The sequence below is a fragment of the Bos mutus genome, chromosome 11 (assembly GCF_027580195.1).
Source record: "Bos mutus isolate GX-2022 chromosome 11, NWIPB_WYAK_1.1, whole genome shotgun sequence".
NCBI lineage: Eukaryota > Metazoa > Chordata > Mammalia > Artiodactyla > Bovidae > Bos > Bos mutus.
Window position 1 is genome coordinate 33,533,416 of NC_091627.1, and position 21,751 is coordinate 33,555,166.

At 46.2% G+C, this 21,751-nt stretch overlaps 2 protein-coding genes across 5 annotated transcripts in view; one reads left to right on the top strand and one right to left on the bottom strand.

The window, feature by feature from the left end:
* HADHB (hydroxyacyl-CoA dehydrogenase trifunctional multienzyme complex subunit beta) overlaps positions 1 to 1,438 on the top strand; it is a 30,134-nt gene extending 28,696 nt beyond the window's left edge. For all 4 annotated transcript variants that reach the window (XM_005895692.3, XM_070379241.1, XM_005895693.3 and 1 more), the window contains one exon: positions 667 to 1,438. In XM_005895692.3, coding sequence (XP_005895754.1) covers positions 667 to 702 — 36 coding nt within the window. In that variant the 3' untranslated portion in view covers positions 703 to 1,438. The remainder of the gene's footprint in view (positions 1 to 666) is intronic.
* Positions 1,439 to 5,098: 3,660 nt separating this feature from the next.
* On the bottom strand, positions 5,099 to 17,135 carry ADGRF3 (adhesion G protein-coupled receptor F3). Its single transcript, XM_005895764.2, has 13 exons — positions 17,001 to 17,135; positions 15,275 to 15,335; positions 14,745 to 14,885; positions 14,119 to 14,299; positions 13,441 to 13,685; positions 12,691 to 12,900; positions 12,053 to 12,196; positions 11,680 to 11,876; positions 11,112 to 11,291; positions 8,866 to 10,248; positions 8,359 to 8,400; positions 8,223 to 8,285; positions 5,099 to 7,585 (listed from the first exon to the last, which is right to left on the bottom strand). The coding sequence occupies exons 1-13, from the start codon at positions 17,082 to 17,084 to the stop codon at positions 7,526 to 7,528; spliced, it is 2,991 nt and encodes a 996-aa protein (XP_005895826.2). The 5' UTR covers positions 17,085 to 17,135; the 3' UTR covers positions 5,099 to 7,525.
* Between the last annotated feature and the right edge of the window lie 4,616 nt (positions 17,136 to 21,751).

Genomic DNA, 21,751 nt, shown 5'->3' on the forward strand with positions numbered 1-21,751 from the left:
GGAGGTAACTGTACTGTGCCTAGTACGTGGGAAGGGGTTTTCTACTTTTTGACTATTGTGGGACCGCAGCTTATCATCTCCACATGCATAGAGTAGTAAAGAAGAGACCAGGCTTTGGAATCATCTGGTTTCAAGTCCTGACCCTGTTATTTGATAGCTTTCTGGATTTGGTGAGTAATGTAACCTTTTTACATTTTTAAATAAAAAGCCCCCATTTTTCTTATCTTTCTCACAAGAAAGAAAACTGTTGTCAAATTCACTGTATTGTGTTTATTTTTATACAGCTAAAAAAAGCCACTGTGGCTTATTTTAATAGCAACCACTTATGGAGCATCTACTAGAAATCAGATTCTACTAGGCAGACTTTGATACACACGTGTATGCATGTATGTGTGTGTGTGGTGTATGTACACACACACATTGTATGCTATCACTTAATTTAATGCTCACAAAAATACTTTGATGTGGGCGCCATGAGCCCCATTTTACAGAGGAAGTTGAGGTTCAGAGTGGCTAATAATTTTCCCAAGATCACACAGTGTTTGAATGGCAGAGTCAGGATTGAGTTCCAAAGCCTGTACTTTTCCCATGGTTCTCCTCTGCCTCCATACTGGCTGGATTCATTGCCTTTCATTGCTCTAATTGGACTTCTTTTTTCTTTTACAGGGCCATGCTATGATAGTAGAAGCTTATCCAAAATAATAGATCCAGAAGAGGTGACCTGGAGTTTCTGTGCAGCACTCGGCCTAGGCAATGCCATTTCAATGCACTATTCAATGATATCTCTAGTTCCCAGCTCCTCTTAGGAAAGCAAAATTTGTGGCTTTTTGTTCAATACTTTGCAATTAAGCCTTTCCGGTGTTCTGAGCTTTCCAAGAATCACAGCTTACTCCTCTTTCAGGGATTCCTTAGTTACCAGAATCTCTCACAGTGATAAGTTCAAGCAATTGTTTTTGGTCTCTATTTTCATTAAGGACTGAATGAGTGGCTGCAGTTTTGGAAAGAAACTAGGTGAGATTTGGGATCACCTTTGTAACATTTGCAAATTATAACTCATTCCTATTTGTGACCTAACGATAAACGTTTTCTATAAAACACAAAACCGGTGTGCCTAAATTAACTTAATTATGGGAAAATAATTCAGAATCTAAGCATCACTGAAAATTTACAGTAAATGTTTAGATGTATAAATACCTTGTTAAAAGTGTTAGTCATGTCCAACTCTGACCCCATGGACTGTAGCCTGCCAGGCTCCTCTGTCCATGGAATTCTCCAGGCAAGAATACTGGAGTAGGTTGCCATTCCCTTCTCCAGAGGATCTTCCTGATGCAGGGATCTAACCCACATCTCCTACATTGCATGCAGATTCTTTACCATCCGAGCCAACAAGGACGCCCATGTTGGTTAACCTTAATAAAGTAGAAAAGTTTGAGAATCATTTGCCTTGTTTTATTAGAGGTAAGAGGTGGTTCTCTTGTTTTAGAGACAGATTTTGCCTTGGACTGCTCATTTGTAACTTCTAACCATTTTGGTCCACCATGAGGCCGCTAGGAACATAAAGTCCTGCTTTAGAATAACACCATTTTTTCCCCATTGTCCAATTGAAGTAAATTTATTTTATTATTGTTTGGAGATGTTTCTGTTTGCCAGGTGTAAAGAAATTTTAAAGATTTGGTCCACATACTAAAAATCCTCAGTTTTTTGACAACCAAACTGCATTGAATAACATGTGTGCTCGTGCTTTGAAGCAAAGTCTCAGCTGCAACCATTTATGTGAATGTTGTTTAGATGTATGAAAGTTACTGGCAATCAGAATCATTCTCTAGTTCAGGGACAGTTTAGGCAAGGGAGCAAGTGCTAACCTCTTAAAAGGTTATTTGAGGATCCCAGCATCATTTCCCCATGATTTCATTGGTAAATTCTACATAACTTGAATTTTTAATGCTGTAAATCAGTATATTTACAAATCACAAGTATTTACTCTAGATAAGTGAAATATAAAAGGTAAAAAACTTTTTTCAATTTAGGGAAAAATACCGCTATTGGGATGGGTACTTTTTTTTAAACAAGACAGTAAACGTGTTACCATAAAAGAGAAGATGTATAAGTTGGCTTAAGTTGAAATAAGAACGTTTGTTCTTTATATGATAGAGTAGCAAGAGAAGCCACAAATGTGAAGATACAGATACAACTTAACAAAGAATGTGCATATCTATATCTATATCTATATATATATATTTTACAAAGGTATATTATACATGTGATAGAGATATCTCTTTTATATCTTTGTCATATACATAGGATAGATATCTTACAAAATATACATGATATAGATATATTTTACAAAGGATCTGGGATGTATACAGAATTCCTGTAAATGAGTAAGAAGAGAGCATGGTAAAAACTGGCAAAAGATATTAACAGGTTTTTTTTTTTAGAAAATAATACACAAATGGAGAATAAACATAAAAAGATGCTCATATGCTCATTAGTCGTCAAGAAAAACCAAACTAAGATCATGATGAGGTATTAGTTTATGCTTACTAGACTGGCAAAAATAAACAGGACTGAGAACACTAAGCGTTAGTGAGAATGTGGACAATAGGGACTTTTTATACCTGCTGGTAAGAATGCAAATTGCTACAACCATTGTAGAAAACAGTCTGGCATTATCTTGTACATTTGAATATGACACATGGCTTATAGTCCAGCATGTCCGCTCTTAGGTATATTTCCTGAAGAAACGTGCACACAAGTTATCAGGAGACGTGTACAAGAGTGTTGATAGCAGCATTGCTCTTTAATAGCAAAATATTATAAATAAAAAATGTTCATCCACAGCAAAATTTCAAAAACAAGCAAAACTAAGTATACTCCTAGGATGCCTACATATGAGATGAAAATATTTTCCAAAACAAGAAAAAAAAAGTCTTATTGAAGAATTCCAAATAATATGTGTAGACCCCATACTCCCGCAGGTGGAGCATGCCCTTCCCCTGGTGAGTGTGGGCTGGACTTAGTGACTCAACTCCAAAAAATAAAAGTATGAAGATGGAAAACCAGGCAAACTTACAGTGGAGAAACCTGGCAGACGCTAGCTTAACTAAGAGCCCAGGGTTATCATCATAGTGTTGGCATGTGGATATCACAGACCTGATGGTGTCATGTAATCAAAAGGGCCCTTCTCCTTAGTGGTATTCTTTCCAAGTACCCATAACCTAGTTGAATCTTTAGACAACATCAGACTAAATTGAGGGACATTCTACAAAATTCTTGCCAATACTCAAAACTATCAAGGTCGTGAATAACTGTCACAGACCAGAGGAGGTTAAGGAGATCTGGCAGCTAAAGGTAATGCTAGTATCCTGGGTGAACACTAATAAACTGATGAAATTTGAATGAAATCTGGAGTTAGTATTTAAAAAGAAGCCCAGATAAAGGAACACATATATGGTGAAATTATTTTTGAGAAGAGTGCCAAGACTATTTAGTGGGGTAGGGACAGTATTTTCAACAAATGGTGTTGGGAAAATTGTAAATACACATACAAAATAATGAAGCTGGACCCCTACTTTACACTCTACAAAATGAACTCAAAACAGACCAAAGACACAAACATGAGCTAAAATGATAAAACCCTTAGAAAGAAACAGAGGGAAAGCTACATGATACTGGGTCTGGCAGTGATTCTTGGATATGACACCAAAAGCACAGGAAAGAAAAAAAAATTGGAGTTCATAAGAAAACGTCGGTACATCAGAGGACACGTTGAAAACACAACCTATGAAATGGGGGAAAATCATATCTGATAAGGGTTATTAATTCAGAGTATATAAAGAACTACAACTCAACATCTAGAAAAACAACACAATTTAAAAATTGGCAAATGATTGAATAGACATTTCTCTAGAGAAGATTGACAATGAACAATGAGTGCATTAAAAGATATTTCGCATCACTAGTCATTGGAGAAATGCAAATTAAACTGCGACTTCACAGCCAGTAGAATGGCTACTTAAAAAAAAAAAAAAACCAACCCTGAAAATAACAAGTGTTGATGAGGATATGGAGAAATTGAAACCTTTGTGTACTATTGATGGGAATTTTAAATTGTGCAGATGGAATGGAAAATAGTATAGCAGTTCCTCAAAAAGTTAAAGGTAGAATTACCATATGACCTAGAAGTTTCTAGTATATATCCAAAAGAATTGAAAACAGGGTCTCAGAAATATTTATACACCCATGTTCATAGCAGCGTTATGGACAATTACTAAAACTCGGAAACAACTTGTGTTCGTTGATGGACCAATGGATGAGTAAAAGGAAGGCAATCCTGTCACATGTTACAACACGGATAAACCTTGAGGATATGCTAAGTGAAACAAGCCAATTACAAAAGAAATACTGTATGATTCCATTTGTACCAGGTATTTAAATATGCAGAACAAATTCTTAAGGACAGTAGAATGGTGGTTGCCAGGGCTTGGATGGATGATGAGTTGTTTAGTGGGTACAGAGTTTCTGTTTTGAAAAATGAATTCTTAAGGTTGGTTGCACAGCAATGTGAATGTACTTAATATTACTGAACTGTATATTTTTAAATGGTTAAAGTAATCAATTTTATGTGTATTTTATCACAGTTAAAAACAATTTTTTTTAAGGTAAGGGAAAACATTCAGAACAGAGGTTACCTCTAGGTGGGGGGCAGTGGAACTGGATTGGAAAGGAGCACATAGGTTAAAGCTATGTACCATTTCAAAACATTTTATACATACAAGAGACACCCGCGTTATTTTCATTTGCATGACTGCTACAAAAGCCCATCCTTGGCTGTGGTGATTACAGTTGTCTCCTTAAAGTTTGTTCTTAAATAGCTGAAACTGGTTATATTCTTCGTAAAGATCCCAACTTAAAGTGTCTTCCATGTAAAACTTTAATTACACTCTGTGTTCTACCTGATAACCAATTGCGAGTGGAGCCTTTATTTGCCTTTATTTTCTTTCATTCAGACTTTGGAAGTTTGGCTCCCCTACCCTTTCCCCTCGGCTCTCCCCTGCCCTCAGCTGTTTGCTTCCAACAGTCTCTGCTTCCATCTTTCCTGAGAGAAGAATTTTAATTTTCTGCCTGGCTCCTCCCTGTGTCCTTTCTCAGTTTTGTATATTTCTTCAGGCCTCTCAAGTTTTGGTCTCTCTTGAGGAGTAAAAGGTGGTATCAGGGTCTCCTGGGCTTTCTCAGATTTTAGTCGGTGACTCAGAGGCTCTCTGCCTGTATCACTGTGGTTTTCTGGGGACTCTCAACCGGTATATTGTGCTTCTTCAAAGAAGAGTGATCATTGATTGAGAGGAAATTGGAGAATGGGGGGACTGGAGGACAAAAATAGTAGTACTATTCTGAAAATAGATGATTGTCAAAGAGAAGAAGCATTCAGACATGTTGGCAGTGTTTGTACTCAGTGTCATACTCAACTAGAAGCCCTTTCCCCTTTCACACTTAAAGGAATATCAGTGATCAGTTGATTCCCAAAGCAGAACTCCAGATAGAAAGTTCAGAGCTTTCCCAGGAACACCTAATGTAGTCTATCCTTCTGTACAAACTTAAATTCCAGGATGTATTTTTTTTGTGTTTCCTTGCTTGTGAAGATTCTATTTTTAAATATGCAAAATGGTCAGGAAAACTTATTGAAAATCTTTTTTTCTAACATAAAAATACATGCTCATTATAAAAAAATAATTCAAACAATATAGAGTAGAAGAAGAAAATGAAGAATCAAGTAGAGATACCCACTCTTTGTATTTTGGTATCTCTTTTTAACGCATACATATTTATATGGACATATGGAACGTAATTGCCTAGTACACTGTTCTGGAACCCCTTTTTATTACTTAGATATGTAGCCTAAATATTGTTTCATTTTGGTAGGTGTAGCTGAGTGTCATCATTTTTAGTGACCACATAGCATTCCTTGGGATGGATATATCCTAATTGGTTTCACCACGTGCCTCTTTTTTAAGGGTGCAAACATAGAGTACACATCCTTTGCACATTTATCTGTCCACTTGTTTACTTATTTCTTTAAGCCTTCTTATTAGAAATACAATTGCTGCTAAATCTCGCCTTCTTGGATTTACCTCCAGAGCATTCTGTTTATTCCACTTTTTTTTTTTAAATGATGAAAGCCAAGTAAACAAAGGCTTAATGTCATTTCATTTATCCATTCTAAAGTGTGCTGTTAGCAGCAGAGTGTGTTTTGAGTACGTGTAATCATTTGAGAAGGAAGATGAGAACACACATGTATCTTCGGAAGCATGCTCAGAAAAGGAGTCTGCTGCTTCTATTCTATATTACTTGAATTAAGAAAAATTATAATTAAAAAAATTAAGACTGTAAATGTTAATCATGTAAAAGTGGAATTGAGACATGATTCTGTTGTCAGGGAAACCGGCAAGGCAAAGCCCCCGCTGATTCCAGTACTGCTGCCTCCTGCTTATGAATGCCCTTCTATCAACGACTTTTTATATACATACATATGTATGAAACTTACATATAGTGATGTGTTTTATAAAGCTTAAAGAGAGACCTATTAACTTCACTTTTTCCTATATTTTGAAAAGAAACCAAATTCTGTCCTTTGCCTCCAGTGTTTGGAAGATCAGCGTTCCTTTCAATTAAGCCATCCTTTCTTTTTTATTTTTTTTTAAAGTCATCCTTTCTTTGTAACTATAGGGAAGAAATCATTAGACAAGAAATCACTGAATAGTTCAAATAAAACCATTTTTATCAAATATCTCTGTAACATAAACTGTTGATTAGTTAAAAACCTGGTTGAGATAGTTTTGCTTGTAATTACTTTGAACTTTGGTGATTATTTTTACAGCAAGGGCAGGCTTATTCATTAGGTAGCTTCAGCTAGTTTTTCATGCTTTTCTTGCTTGGATAGTTTAGAGGTGGAGACAGATGACTACAAGAGAAATGAGTGTGACTAATGGGAGGGCTACCTTTCCCATTGGCTGAGCTCTGGGAGGGGAAAGTGTTCAGATCGTTGGCCAGGACCCATCCCTGGCTTCAAGGACATACCCTCAGCCTCCTTGAAGGAACACCAGCTCTGCCTGTGGGTCACTCAGAGTTTCTGTCTTCCCCACCAAGGAGCTCTCCCTGAAGCCTCTGCAGGCCCCTCTCCCCTCTGCACTCCAGGCCCACCAACAGCAGTTCCTTCAAAACAATGGTTTTTCAGGATGATTAAAATTTTGATAGTGTGAAAAGGAATTTTCAGAGTGAACTGAGTCAAGGGTTGGTGGTGGTGACACCTCCTCCACCTTTCTGGGAAAGCAATAGGAGATGCTATCCACATCTGAGGCCTCCACCTTCTTCAGCCCATCTAGAAATGTCCACTTGAAGAAATCTGTTTTCCGCCATTGGGTTGGGACAGGTATACGAAGAGTTTTCCTTTTAGAGCTTTGCTGGAAAGCCCTTTGTGCACTCAGCCTCACCACATGCTATGCATGCTGCCCCTAAGAACACTTCATTTTCACCTGGCATCTTTACTTCTTCCTTTGCTGTGTTCTGAGATGTAGGTTTCATTTGTGGCCTAGGAAGGGGTGAAGTGAAGTCACTCAGTCATGTCCAACTCTTTGCAGCCCCATGGACTATAGCCTACTAGCCTCCTCTGTCCATGGGATTTTCCAGGCAAAGGTACTGGAGTGGGTTGCCATTTCCTTCTCCAGGGGATCTTCCCAACCCAGGGGTCAAACCCAGGTCTCCCACATTGCAGGCAGATGTTTTACCATCTGACCCACCAGGGAAGCCTGAAGGGGGTGGAAAGGCCCAATTGCAGAGCGATTATTATTGCCATCTCTCCTTTGATGGATTGTATCCATTTCTATATTTTCACTTGCCTTCATGCCTGGGCAGCAGAAACTTTGCTCCCAGCTGCAGTGACTCCCATGCATACCTATCCTACTTTTCAAATGCCAACTGGAGGCAGATTTTCAGAGAGGGGGAACAAGGGACAATCCAGAGTTACCAAGAGTCCAGGATACAATCAGGAGCCCGGGAACCTGAATCTGTCCTCTGCCTGGGCTGCTTTCTCTGCTGTTGGAGAGCTGGCCCTAAATCCCCAGTATTCTCTTGGATTCTAGCTGTGCCTGTCTCCTTCAAAGGCTGTGGAACATCTACTTCTGACCTGCTCTCAGGGGTCAAAGTAAAACTTGAAGCCAGCAACTCACCAAGGAGATGGTGGATCTGGGGGGTTGGCTGCAGCAGAAGCGTTTGCGTAAAGCCTCTTGGACCTGCAAGAGAGGTGAATGCTGTTATGCCCGGCCTTCCAGTGCAAGTCAGGCATGGGGAGACGAGCAGACTCACCTTCTTGTCCATGAGGCAACCAAACAGTAAGATGAAGACACCCTGAAAAGAGGGATATGGGGATCCGTTAGTCAAGGAGGAAGGAATCAACTGAAATCAACTCATTGCCTTTCTTCTTCCTTCAACCTCTGTCCTTTCGCCTAATTCCCATCCTGAGGCTTCCCATCTCAGTTCTGAGCATTAACATCACTTGATGCATAGGATCCATTTCAGATGCTTTTCTTACTGTTACGAGGAAGATGAATATCAAAAGATTGGGTACTGGCAATTCCCTGACTTCAATAGCAATTTCAGATATTTTACAGATAAGAGAACCAAAGCTCAAAGAAGTCTGTCCAAAGTTACCTAGCAGTCCATGGAGGAACTGGGATACAGACTTAATTAAGCCTTTTAAAATTCCTGTGCCTGTGTTTTTCTGCTCCACCGTGATACCTCCTTGAGAAGGGACTGGCAGTGACCTAGGCTGTCTAACAGGGCAAAGAGCATGCCTGCCACCGTGTCACCCACCTGGGAGGCGTTGAGAACTGTGAAGAGGTAGTGAGGGACTATGGAGACTTCCTCTAGCAGAGTGGCCAGCCCCAGCCCCCAGGTGAGGCCGAAGATAGGTGTAAGAATGAGCAGAGCTTTGATCACCCCCAGGAGGGCTTGGCGCTTCTCCACCTGGGGTCCCTCTGACAGCGAGGGTCTCAGCAGCTTCAGCACAGCCATGGTGAGTACCAGCCCATTCACGCCCACGATGGCCAGCACTGGACCCACGAAGGTGTAGAGCGCTCCTCCCTTCTTGTCCAGCCAGCATGCCCCCTCGCTCAGGTATTGCCCTCGGGGTAAGTAGAGGCCTAGGGTGATACCTGCTAAACCCATCGGGCACAGGTAGCCAAGGAGCACCATCAGGGAGAGTACTCGGAGCTTGGACAGCTGATGGAAGACAAAGAGAAGCTGGTGGGCCAACATCAGGGCCTGAGCCAGCATCCAGAAGAAGGTGGCCAGGTAGAGGAAGTGACAGAGGAAGGCAGCAGCCAGGCAGACTGGGCTGCGGGGCCCCTCAGGGAGGAGCGGAGCTCCTAGGAAGCAGGCGTTTGCGGCCAGCAGGCAGAGGACCATGTTGAGCAGGGCCGAGTGGCGTAGGTAGGCGACCTTGTTCTGTACCACAAACCTCCACACCAGCCTGTACACGCCCAGGCACAGGAGCAGTGCTAGAATGGAGGCTCCCAAGCCCACCTGACTCAGCAGCTCCAGGGTGGGGTTGTTTGGAACCGTGTGTCCAGACATGAGGATGGAGAAGGCAGTGAGGTGCCAGCAGATACACTGAGTGGTGGGGCTGGCACTGGCTGCCTGCACCTGGCACCCTGCATCAGACCAGCCTCCCTTGCCCTGGAAGAGATCGTGGTCCCAGAAGACACAGTGGGGACTGCCATCTGTGTCCCCAAAGTCCATGATGACCTCTCCCTGCTTGAAGACCTGGCCACCTGCCATGATGGAGATGGCGAGGACCAGACCAGGAGTGGCATAGAGGGAGTCCCCCAGCCCTTGCCCATAGTTTGAGGGCAGAAGGTGGTCCAGTTCCTGCAGCACCAGGCTAGTAATACTGACGTTGGTTCCGTTATGGCGCAGGGGCGCCAATGAGTGCCTGGGAATCCATGCCTTCAGTGGGGGCTGAGTAGGGAAGGAGACTCTGTAGTTAGCTGGAAATGTGGGCTCGAGGAGCTGGCTCTGCAGCTGCACGTTGGGCAAGACGAAGGAGAAAGGCTGGTCCTGTGGGCACAGGCTGTGTGCCAGGGTCTCCACCGCCAGCAGGAGACTGGAGCCCACCGAGGGCGTCTGCCTCTGGGCTAGGGTCCACAGAGAGCTGGAGTTCATGCCAAGGACCTTGTCTGTGGTTTTCAGGACAGCCTGCAACACCCAATAGAGAGATGAGGCCTGGCTGCCAGAGCCCACAGCATTGAGCTGGGGCGCTGGGAACCACAGACCCCAAACCCATCCTTCCAAGTCTAGCTCAGGACCCAAGGATGGGAAGAAAGAGGGAGAGGAAGACAGGCCTGTGAAGAGAGCCTTTCTAAATGGGAAGGGTGGGGGGTTGTTCAGCCAACTGCTGGGGTGCCTTCAATATGTGGCTCCTGAGGAACACCCCACCCCTCTGTATGACAACCCTCCTCCCCCTTCCATCCCTTGGGGCCTCTAATGTCCTAAGGGGGCCCCTCCAGATCTGTAAAGCTAGGAGTGGTGCCCAGTGGTAGAGGGCACACTCTCTGAAGTAGAGGACCACCTGCATGTCTGTAGCCACAAGTGATGCATGTTCCAGACATGAAGGATGTGCCGGGCCATTGTCCCTGATTATTCCTTTGGCTGCAGCTTAGGGTTCACCACCTGGTGCCTATACTGAGAGCTGGTTTAGGTGAGTCCCGCAAAGCCAAGTGCGTTTGAGTATCCTCATGCAGGTACCTTGTGTGTGGGCCTGGGGGGATTCAGATCAAGTCCACATACATGCCTGCACACATATGAACGCCTCTGAACTCCTGTCTCCACACCCCTTCCTGTTTTCCCCAGCCTCCCATGTGTTCCCAGCATCAGGCCTTCACGCTCCATGGCCTTGGTGTAGGCAGGAGGAGAGAGGGACCAGGAGAGCAGACACTTGGACTCTAGAAAGGTCTGCCATCTGACAGCCCATGGCGATGTCAGAGGGACAGAAATGCCTGGGGGAAGAGCTTCCTGCCCATACTACCCAGCTGGCCCCTGCTGTGATTCAGAGATCTCACCTCCAGGGCGCTGCAGTTGAGCTGTGTTCCGGTGTCTGCCACCACCTTGGCCAGGACTGTCATGGTGGCCACCAGGGCCAGTAAGTCAGAGGGGGAGATCACTGCCTCTACCTGCTCCTGCAGCTGAGCGAGGATCTGTGACACCTCTTCCTCAGGCCAGCCCTGGCCTGCCTGTAGCAGCTTGAGACAGATAAGACAGCAGGAGGGGAGTTGGTGAGCCGTCAAGAAGGAAGGGCCACCTCCTTCCCGGCCCAGCACCTCCTTTCTTTCTCCCCACATCCCATCCCAGGGGAGCAGGAAGCAGAGAGGGGAACAAGCCACGTGGGAGGAATTCACACCAAGGTTTGTGGAGCAGATACCTGAGGGCATGAAGGTTTGGGACTACACCAACACTGGGTAGTAGGGTCTCAACACCTACTTCCTGGCTCTGCTAGGGCTCCAGTTCAGAGAAGCTGAATAACCTTCCTGCTGGGCCTCGGGGGGAAAGGACTCTAAAGCTGGGTCCTGATTGAGGAAGGGATAGATCATGGAGGATGGGGCATGTGGGCAGCAGGGTCAGAAGCTTTACCTGGGCTCTGAGGAGCAGAGCCAGGAGCTCCGCGTCTGTGCAGTTGCTGTGGATGGGTCCCCAGACCCCATCAGGCACACAGGGCCTCTTTACCATGCCCGTCCTGTCCCCAGGACACAGGGCCTGTGCCACATGGCCAGCCTTGGTGACGTTCCAGGCAACAATTGAAGAGTCCTCAGGGCAGGTGGTGTCTCCATCTAAAAATGACATCAGGGAGGGCTTAGCAGCTCATTCAAGCCCAAGCCTTTCCTTGAGCAGAAACCCCTGCAGGCTTTTGAGTCTGGTTGTGTTGCCCAGCTCAGGGAGACACCCAGGGGGAGCTCCCAGGGTGGGCAGTGAGAAGATGGCTGGCCGGATCCCAGGCCCCACATACCCTGAATGATGGTGACAGAGACGGTGACCCTGAGAGGACTCAGACCCGGGCTCTGCAGCTCACAAATGTATGTGGTGTTGGCTGTAGGGCAGTGCTGAACAGCCAGCATGAAGCACTGGGAGTCCGGCTTGTTGAATACGGAGGCTGAGGGGGACACGAGAAGGGAATGGTCTCCGGACCAGGGACACGCCTAGACCCCTCGGGGTCTTTCTAGCAATTTCAGAAGCAGATGAAACAGTGGAGAAAAGCTGAGTGGTATGTGGGCAGCAGACTACTGCAGGCTGAGCTGAGATTTGGGGCCGGGAGACCCTGGTGGTGTGTCGGGGGTGTCCTACAAGCTCCAGGCCCTGAAGCCGCAGTGGACTTATTTGTAAAATGGGACCATCATTAGAGGAAGCTTGCACAGCAGCATTGGGTGGGTTCCAGGAGATCGTGTGGATGACAGCATGATGTGAAAGTTGTCTACACACATGTGGTTATTGTTGAATAGAACTGGGGTCAAAAAAGTATTGGACTTGGACCTGGAACTCCCAGCTTGAACTGCAGCCTGTTTCCTGGGGGCTGGAGCCCCAGCTGCCTGGAGGCGACTAGCTGCCCTTTCTCCCTGGACCCCCAAGACAGTCAGCCCCTTTCCATACCTTGGCCGCCCTCTCTGGGGCTCCAGGAAGCCGTGTAGCCTAGATGTGTGCTGGGGATGCAGCAGCTCAGCTGGAAGCCGGGGGAGGTGGCACAGGAGACGGAGAGCTGGTCTGGGAGCCCAGTCACATCTGTTGCCTGCAGGGGCACCCTCACCACCTGGTGCAGCTCCCACCTGAATCCCTGGGCCTCGAAGCGGCATATGTACTCACCTGCAGACACACGCCTGCTGCACCTCCCAGCTGCTCAGCCCCGACATGTACTGCAGGGTCCCTCCTGCCTCCCCAGCCACTCCCTAGGTCTGCCCTCCCCATCCAGCCTGAGCTAAACCCCAGCAGAAAAGATCCCCGTGCCCTCAAGGACTGCTAGGAGGAAAAGGAGATCCTGACGCTTTGTCACGAGCCTGTTGCCGTGCATCCTAAGATGAACCTCCCTGTCTCCAGGAGATGCTCTTCCCGCACCACCCACTGCCATCTTGGCATCATGAAGAAAAGCCCACATCTGTCCTCAGTTGAAATTGAGACCATGCTTTTCGCGTTTTCTCATCAAAATTCTTCACATCCATGGGCCTCTTAGCCTTCATTTCCCCAGAATGAATAAATGGACAGAAGGAAAATGAAGAGGAGGAAAGACAAGAAGGAAGAAGAGAGGGAGGAGGAGGAGGAGATGGAGGGGAGCAGAGGAAGAGGAGGGAAGAAAGAAGGGGAGGAGCGAGAAGGCAGGAGAGGAGGAGGGAGCGACAGGCGGGCTACCTGCCCATCTATGGGAGATGTTGACGATGCTGAGGACAGTCTGGCCCCGGCTGGAGGTCAAGGACACACAGGTCCCTGCCTGCAGGAGGACGGGGCTGGGGCTTCCTGTGGGCCACAGGAACCAGTTCAGGTCAGTGGTCTCCTGGTTCATGAGGAGGGTCAGGTTCAGCGTGTTGCCAGGCATTTGCAGCCAGGAGTCAAGGTTCAGGGTTGCGGGGACTGCAGGAGGCAGGAGACAGGACCCCCAGAACAGAAACTTGTGGCCCTGGAGCCTCGCCCTCCTCCCCCATTTTCCGAAGCCCATCTCTCCTCACTCCTTCCCCACCCAACACTAATTGTCCTGTTTTGTCCCTGGAGGAGTGTGGCTGCTGCAGTCCAGCCTGGAAGACCCTATATGTCAGTAGGAACCACACAGGGAAGCTTTCTGACCTAAGACTTCCCCCTCCACCAGAAAGGAAACTTTCCTTGTCCACCTGTCTCCAGAGCCCTGTTGTTGGTTAGTCTCACTATTCCTGTCCCAAGCGCGGGGCCTGTGATCTGCTGTGATACCTGGCATTTTCTCTCACCCAGAGGAGCCGCTGGGCTTGGACCAGCTGGCAGAGATACAGCCCTCAGAGAGGAAAAAACACAGAGAGGGTTTTGTTCACTCGGGGCTATTGGTTTCCAAGTTCCCAGCCCTCCTCACCAGGTGGCAGCAGCTCGCAGTACCCGGCTTCAGTAGGGCTCAGAACAAGACAGCCACACGGCCGGTGCTTGATGGTGGTTTGACAGGGCTGGCGATGGCTGCAGATGCTGGCGTTCCACTGGTACCCAGAGAGGCAAGCACAGTAGCTGTGCCCGTCGTGGGTGACATTGCACTCTGTGACAGAAGGAAGGGAAATGAGAAGTGAGCAGGGTGTCCAGGAAAGGCTAATGCCTGCTGTCTGCGAGGCCCTAGGGCTAGCTTTCTGGAACAATCCCAAAGTCACTGCCTTCCCAGCCAGGGTTCAAAGCAGCAGAGCATGCTGGGCAAAGGCATCCGAGGTGGGAGTGGAGAAGCCCCGGCTCAGCATCATCTGCCCCTTGGGCCTCTGCCAAAGTTTAGAAGATGGGGACATGGAGCAGGAAGGGAAGATCTGTCCGATGAGGGGTGGGGAAGAAGCTGGGCACGCAGACCCTCCAAGAAATAGGGAGGAGCTCCCCACAGTATCTCAGATCAGGACACTGTGGGAGGGCTGGGCAGCTCTCGCACCCTGAGCTCCCCCTCCCACCTGAGCAGTTAAAAGCCATTGAAAGGCCGGGGGTCAGGAGAGGTTCTTCCCCACCTGTTGTGAAGTTGAGGCCAGTGAGAGTCACTGGGGCCGAGGAAGCCGAGGCAGCCGGGACAGTCAGGGGCTGGGAGAGTGCCACCGGCCAGGGCTCATCAGAGAAGTCCAGCTGTATGTAGACGGAGACCAGGACCAGTTCTGCAGGAGAGGGGAGAGCTGGAGGGAAAGGAGCGGCTGCTGTGGACCGGACACTAGCTGTCCCCTCCAGGAACCTGAAGACGTCCCACCTTCCTCCTCCCACAGCCCATGCAGACAAGTCCACACAGACAGGACCCAGGAAGGTGGTCTCTGCTCACCCATCACACCTGCCACTTCATGTTGCCCTTCCAACAACCCCCCTTGCACAGGTGAGACTCTCCAGGAGCAAAAGGTTTTGTCAAGACCTCACAGCTAGAGAGCTGCCTTCACACCTGTGACTGGTGCCAGACCCGGTCTCTCTGACCTGCACTGCCCTCCCCCTCGGCGGTGCCTCTCCCAGACCTTTCTGCCTCGTTCCCTGCTCCCCACCCTCCCATTCGTCCACTCACCACCTGCTCCACTTTCGGGGTCCAGCCGTGGCCCTGATCCCCCTCGAGCCTGATTCTGTCCCTGGAACAGAGCACAGGGAGACTCTGGGGAGAGCTGAACCCTGCCTTTGTCCAGGGACACCTTCTTCTCTAAGCTGCTGCGGGGGCAGCCTGGGTAATCTGCTGTGACTTGGTCTCTCGGAAGCTCCTCTTGTTGACTGGAATCAAGCGGGCAGAACAGGAGGGGAAAGCCAGCTTCTGGTAGAAGGTGCCTGACTGCAGCCCCAGGGATCCCTCCCAGGCTGGCAAGGCCCACCCGAACCCAGGAACCAGACACACCCTTGAGAGTCAACAAGCTTTGCTTAATTGCTTCCTGAATGCACCCATCCCTGGGTCTGTGAGTGTGAGTGTGTGTGTGCTAAGTCCCTCCACGACTTTTTGCAACCACATGGACTGTAGCCCTCCAGGCCCCTCTGTCCATGGGGATTCTCCAGGCAAGAATACTGGAGTGGGTTGCTGTGCCCTCCTCCAGAGGATCTTCCCAACTCAGGGATCGAACCCATGTCTCTTATGTCTCCTGCTTTGGCAAGAGAGTTCTTTACCACTAGTGCCACCTGGGAAGCCCATCCCTGGGCCTCTAGGCTGATTGAAATGACTGGGTCTGGAGCTCCAGTGAGGAGGGCTGGGTGGAGCTGCCTGGCACCCAGAAAGAAAGTGAAAGTCGCTCAGTCGTGTCTGACTTTGCAGCCCCAAGGACTATACAGTCCAAGGAATTCTTCAGGCCAGAAAGTGGGTAGCCTTTCCCTTCTCCAGGGGATCTTCCCAATCCAGGGATTGAACCCAGGTCTCCCGCATTGCGGGTGGATTCTTTATCAGCTGAGCCACCAGGGAAGCCCAAGAATATTGGAGTGGAGTGGGTAGCCTACTCCTTCTCCAGAGGATCTTCCATACCCAGGAATCGAACCGGGGTCTCCTGCATTGCAGGCTGATTCTTTATCAACTGACCTATCAGGGAAGCTTGGGGATTATTCCCTCCATAGCAATTGCCATGAGGGTGAGCAGAAGCAATACCTAGGTCTCTGGTGTGTGTAAATATTTCCTCACCCACACCTCCCTCTCTCAAAATTGCATGTGTGTGAGGAGGTCAGTCTAAAAACAGATATGCACTAGATGAGTATGTGGCTATAGATAGATACCCACCTGGGAGAACACACAAATCATAAAGTGCCAGACTAGACACTGCTGACTTGCCTCAGATTCTCTCCTCCTCTATGCCAATGGTTCCCAAATTTGGCAAGTTTTAATTTTCATTTTTAAGTGGCAAGCTTGACTAGAAGAGCCTTTACCTAAAGTGCAGCAGGCATCACTGGTGTTCACAGGAATTCAAATAAAGAAACAAAAGCTATCCTCACACTCTGAAAAATTAGGCTGAACTCTCATAAAAAACCATCCTCTTTAAAAAAAATATGTTATAGGGGCTTCCCTGGTGGTCCAGTAGTTAAGACTGTGCTCCCAGTTCTGGGAACCTGGGTTCAATCCTTGGTCGGGGAACTGGATCCCACATGCTGCAACTAAGACCCGGCTCAGGCAAATAAATATTAAAAAAAAAAAAAGCATGACTTTCTCACCCTGCAGCCCTCTCCCATCCACCCATCCATTCATCCTACACCGTGCTGCCTGTCACACCCAGAGGCCCCTACTGTCATCTCTGCAGACCTTCTCGTGGTCCTCACCCAGGCTTACTCACAGGCTGGAATGCTTGGACAGCTGGTGGCTCCACCAGAGGGAGAGTCATGGCCAGGAGCAGCACAGGGGCAGCTGAGCAGACCATGGCTCACTGAAGCTGTCCTCAAGAGCCCACCTGCTGCCGCATGATGCAAATGTCCTCCGAGGAGAGCTGGCAGGGCTGTGCACAGATGGAATGTGAGAGAAGAGAGGAAGGGAGCCAGGCTGAGTTTACAGAGGAAGTGTTACAGCCCATGCTACAGTCAAATGGGCAGCCAGGTCACTGTGGGGCCCCCTGGAGCTCATAGGCTCCAGTGAGAGTGGTCTGCCCAGGTTCCCTGCTGGAGTCTGGGCCCAGGACTCAGTGAGCAGGAGAGGAGCTGGGGGCTCTAGGTCACAATACCAGCCATGTGTCCATCAGCCAGGTTCCATCACATCTCCAAGGGTCTGGAAAATCTGGATTTTTCTGAAGCTCCCATGAAGCTGGGTCATTGATCAAAAAGGCAAGATTAGAAAAGACAAACATCAGAGCTGATGGCTATGCTGAAATAATTTCTAGATAGACTGGACTCTTAAATGTAACAAAGAATCTGGGAAAATACCTGGAGAAATTATCAAGGAGTTTCATAAAATAATTTCATGGCGAGGAAGGCTTTTCTAAGTATGACACAAAACCCAGAAGCCAGAGAGGAAATAATAAATTAGAAAGTATACAAAGTTTTAAATTTGGGGTGAAAAGACTGTTGGGATAAAAAGGCAAAAGACAACATATTTGTAAGGCTATGATTGTAAGGCTAATCTTTTTAAAATGTTATCTATTTACTTATTTATTTTCGGCTGTACTAGGTCTTCACTGCTGCGAGCAGGCTTTCGAGTAGCTGCAGCAATAGGGACTACTCTTCATTGCGTGCACTGGCTTAGTTGCCCCCTCCCCCACGGCACGCGGAATCTTTTCAGACCAGGGATCAAACCCATGTCCCCTGTGTTGGCAGGAGGATTCTTAACCACTGGACCACTAGCGAAGATTAAGAGCTAATCTTAACACAAAAATTTTTTATCTTACACATCAGTAAGAAAATGGGCAAAAAAAATCAAAGAAATATCAATAGTTTGATGAACATATAAAAACACCCAACTTAAGATATAAGACATGCAAATTGAAATAGAATATTCTTTTTCACCCACTAATTATCAAAAGGTGAGATACTGGTTATCTTAAGTGTTAAGAAAAGTGTACTTGTACAAAAATATGTGTATAAGGATGGAGATCAAACTAGACAACCCTAAAGGAAATTAATCCTGAATATTCATTGGAAGGACTGATGCTGAAGCTGAAGCTCCAATATTTTGGACACCTGATACAAAGAGCTGACTCATTAGAAAAGACCCTGATGGTGGGAAAGATTGAGGGCAGGAGGAGAAGGGGACGACAGAGGATGAGATGGTTGGATGGCATCACCGACTCAATGGACATGAGTTTGAGCAAGCTCCAGGAGTTGATGATGGACAGGGAGGCCTGGCGTGCTGCAGTCCATGGGGTCGGAAAGAGTCGGACACGACTTAGCAGCTGAACAACAACAAGGATGTTCAAGGCAGAGCTTGTGATAGCAAATGAGTTAAACAACCCAAATGCCCCAAAAGGATAGGTTAGGTAAGTTATGGCATTTCCAAATAGAACATTGTTATGGGGAAAAAAGTAAAGTAGCTATTTGGAGTGAACCATGATATATATGGTGAAATTTAAACTGTATGTTATGCTTTCCTTTAGGTAAAAAAAGGAATCCATATTAGATACTTGTGCATTTTATACTTGGAATATTTCTGGAAGAATACATTAGAAAGTTAGCAATAATTGTTGCCTCTTGAAAATGAGATTAGGAGTCTGAATTGTTCTCTGTGCTGTTTGATATACATATTTTCTAACTTTAGGCATGTTCTTTTTTAATTACAGAGAAAGAAAGAGCTGAGACTTCCCAGTGGTTAAGACTCTATGCTTCCAATGCTGGGGGTGCAGGTTTGATATCTGGTGGGGGAACTAAGTGGCCAAAAAAAGTATGGCCAAAAAAAGAAAAGAAAGAACTGACTTACACACACACACACACACACACACACACACAGCACCTAGCCTCGATACATTTAGCCTCGATACATTTCTACTTTCTCCACCACCCCATGTTAGAATCATTGCTGAAAAAATAGCAAACACATAGAGCAAAATACATTCATGAGAGCAAAGACTTCGTAAATAGTTGATTTCAGAAAACATGATAATGAAGAAGAATCAGATTTGAGAACCAGAGAGACAAGACACAGGTACTTGCAGTGGGACACTGTTAGCATGTTGGCAAGTGTCTACTGTAGCTGCAGGTGGTCTTAGATGGACACCAACACCATCAACTATTGCTGGCAAGGGGGGTCAGTCAGAGAACTAAGTGGACCTGGACAGTGCTCACCAGGGGCTCTGGAGGACAGGAATGACAGGAGAGAGAGGTGGACTTGAGACACGCGGAGGTGAGCTGCTTCCATGCTGGGTGGACACTGAGCAGCAGAAGTTTCCAGTTAGGAGAGGCAAGGACAGACCACTTGGAGAGAAGATGCTCTGTCTAGAAGCGGAAACACCAAAGGAACAAGTGACTCAGAGGACATCAGGAAGTCAGTGGAGGGGACTTTCCTGATGGTCTAGTGCCTAAGACTCCAGGCACCCAATGTAGGGGCCCGGGTTCCATCACTCGTCAGGGAATTACGATCCCACAAGCTACAACTAAGCCCGAGAACTGTAACTAAAGAAGCCTGTGTGCCGCAAAAAGACCCAGAATTGCCAAAGTTAATGATAACATTAGTAATGATTTTTTTAAAAGAAAGTCAGTAGAGGTGGAGCTGGAGAGACCCCTAAAGATTCAACCCCCAAAACAGAATTTTTCCTAATTGGTACTCAATTCATCTTAATCCCTTTGAGTTCATGATGAGAAATGAGTATAACAAGGGGAATAACATATTCCTGGGTCCATGAAAGTTGAGGTGTCCAAAGTGTATAAAACTACGACTAGAACTAAAGAAGTGAGAATATTGCCATAATTATGGGTCTATGAATGTGTTCTGTACAAATGGTATAACTCCCATTTAATGAAACAAGCTATATTTTCAATGTCATAAGAGTACATAAAATGTAAAAGAACTCTGTTGTTAATTCATTCATTCATATATCCATTAAATGAATACTTATTAAGCACTGGTGTCTGATGCTATGCTAGGTCCTAGACATTCAGTGGTATTGTGGACTAAATGCATCTTGGAGCATTTACCAAAACAAGGGTTGGGCACAAAGACTGTGACAGTTATTATGGAATACAGTATTTTTTTTTTTTTTTTGGTTGCTACCAAGGCTTGGCCAGTATCAGGGCATGTCAGAGGACGGTGTGCAGAGAGGAGGGGAAAATGCACAGCTGTTTACCCAGTTGGAAACCTTGATGCAGTACAGTTTCAGTAATAGCTAATTAGCTAATTCTTGACTGAGACAGAAAGGTCCAATACAGAAAGAACATGTTTAAAATTGCTTGATGCCATATAATGTATGATCTATGAAATATATGACAATAAAAAGTATTTTAACAAAAAGGCAGGTGCTGTATATGTCTTCATAAAAACTAAGGGTATTTCTCACATCAAAAAAATTTAAGGGGTATGTGTGTGTGAATAAACATTCGGGGAGGACTAGGACATTGGAATGAAACAGAATTTTTTCTTTCAAAGGCAAAAAAATTTCAAATCCTCTAAGGCAGGAGCCTATGGATTAAAAAAAAATTATTTTTTTAATTTATTATTTTTGGCTTCTCTGGGTCTTTGCTGTGGTGCATGGGCTCTTGTCGCTGCACATGGGCTTTCTCTAGTTGCAGTGAGCAGGCTTCTTATTGAGGCGGCTTCTCTTGTTGCAGAGCATGGGCTCTATCTAGAGCATGTGGACTCAGCAGTTGTGGCTCACAGGCTTAGTTTCCTGGCAACATGTGGGGTCTTAATTCCCAGACCAGGGGTCGAACCTGCTCCTGCATTGGCAGGTGGATTCTTAACCACTGGACCACCAGGGAAATACTGGAGCCTGTTGATTTTAATGTACAATTCAGGCTATCAAAATGTTAATAAGTTTAAGTATCTATTAAGCACACACCCTATCTATTTAGACTCATCTATGAAAATCATTTTATAACATGGAGATATAGATGACCTCCCTAAGCATGAAATGAAATCCTAAAACCACATAGGACAGGATGACCAATTTGAATATGAAAAATAGGAGATGGTTTATACAAATTACAGAAGGCTACAAGATGGTAATATTACTCCATGAAGAAGAACAATTTTCTCTGAGGGAACAACTACATGCTAAGGTTTGCAAAGAGGTAATGAATGGAAAAGCAGACATAAGAGTCAGATAGCTGGAAATCAAAATTAGCTTCATTACTGGAAAAGCTGAATGAGAGAGAGATGGTGGTTTGGATGTGAGCCAGAAGCACTTCCCAGACATCCTCCTTGAACTGAATCTACTTACCCCTTATGCTACTTACACTGGCATAGCTGGGCATCTCCAGGTCTCCCTTGTGAAGATGGGGGAGCTGAGAGTGGGTCTGGAGGACTGGCCACTTCAGAAGAGGGAGGTCTCATAGCTTATTCTCCACTTCTTAGCCATCAGATAGGTCACTGTTCACTTGGGGAAATGGGAGAGGAAAGAGAGACTATATCCTTATGGGGAATGAAGTTCCCTCCGTTCTGTGGAAATGA

Bases quoted from the DNA above. Each gene is read 5' to 3' on its own strand.
- ADGRF3 (XM_005895764.2), bottom strand. From the start codon at position 17,084: ATGGTCTGCTCAGCTGCCCCTGTGCTGCTCCTGGCCATGACTCTCCCT. The intron at 15,336-17,000 runs GTGAGTAAGCCT...GCTCTGTTCCAG, and splicing joins CTGTCCAAGCATTCCAGCCT to GGACAGAATCAGGCTCGAGG. The intron at 8,286-8,358 runs GTGAGTCTGCTC...CCTCTCTTGCAG, and splicing joins GTTGCCTCATGGACAAGAAG to GTCCAAGAGGCTTTACGCAA.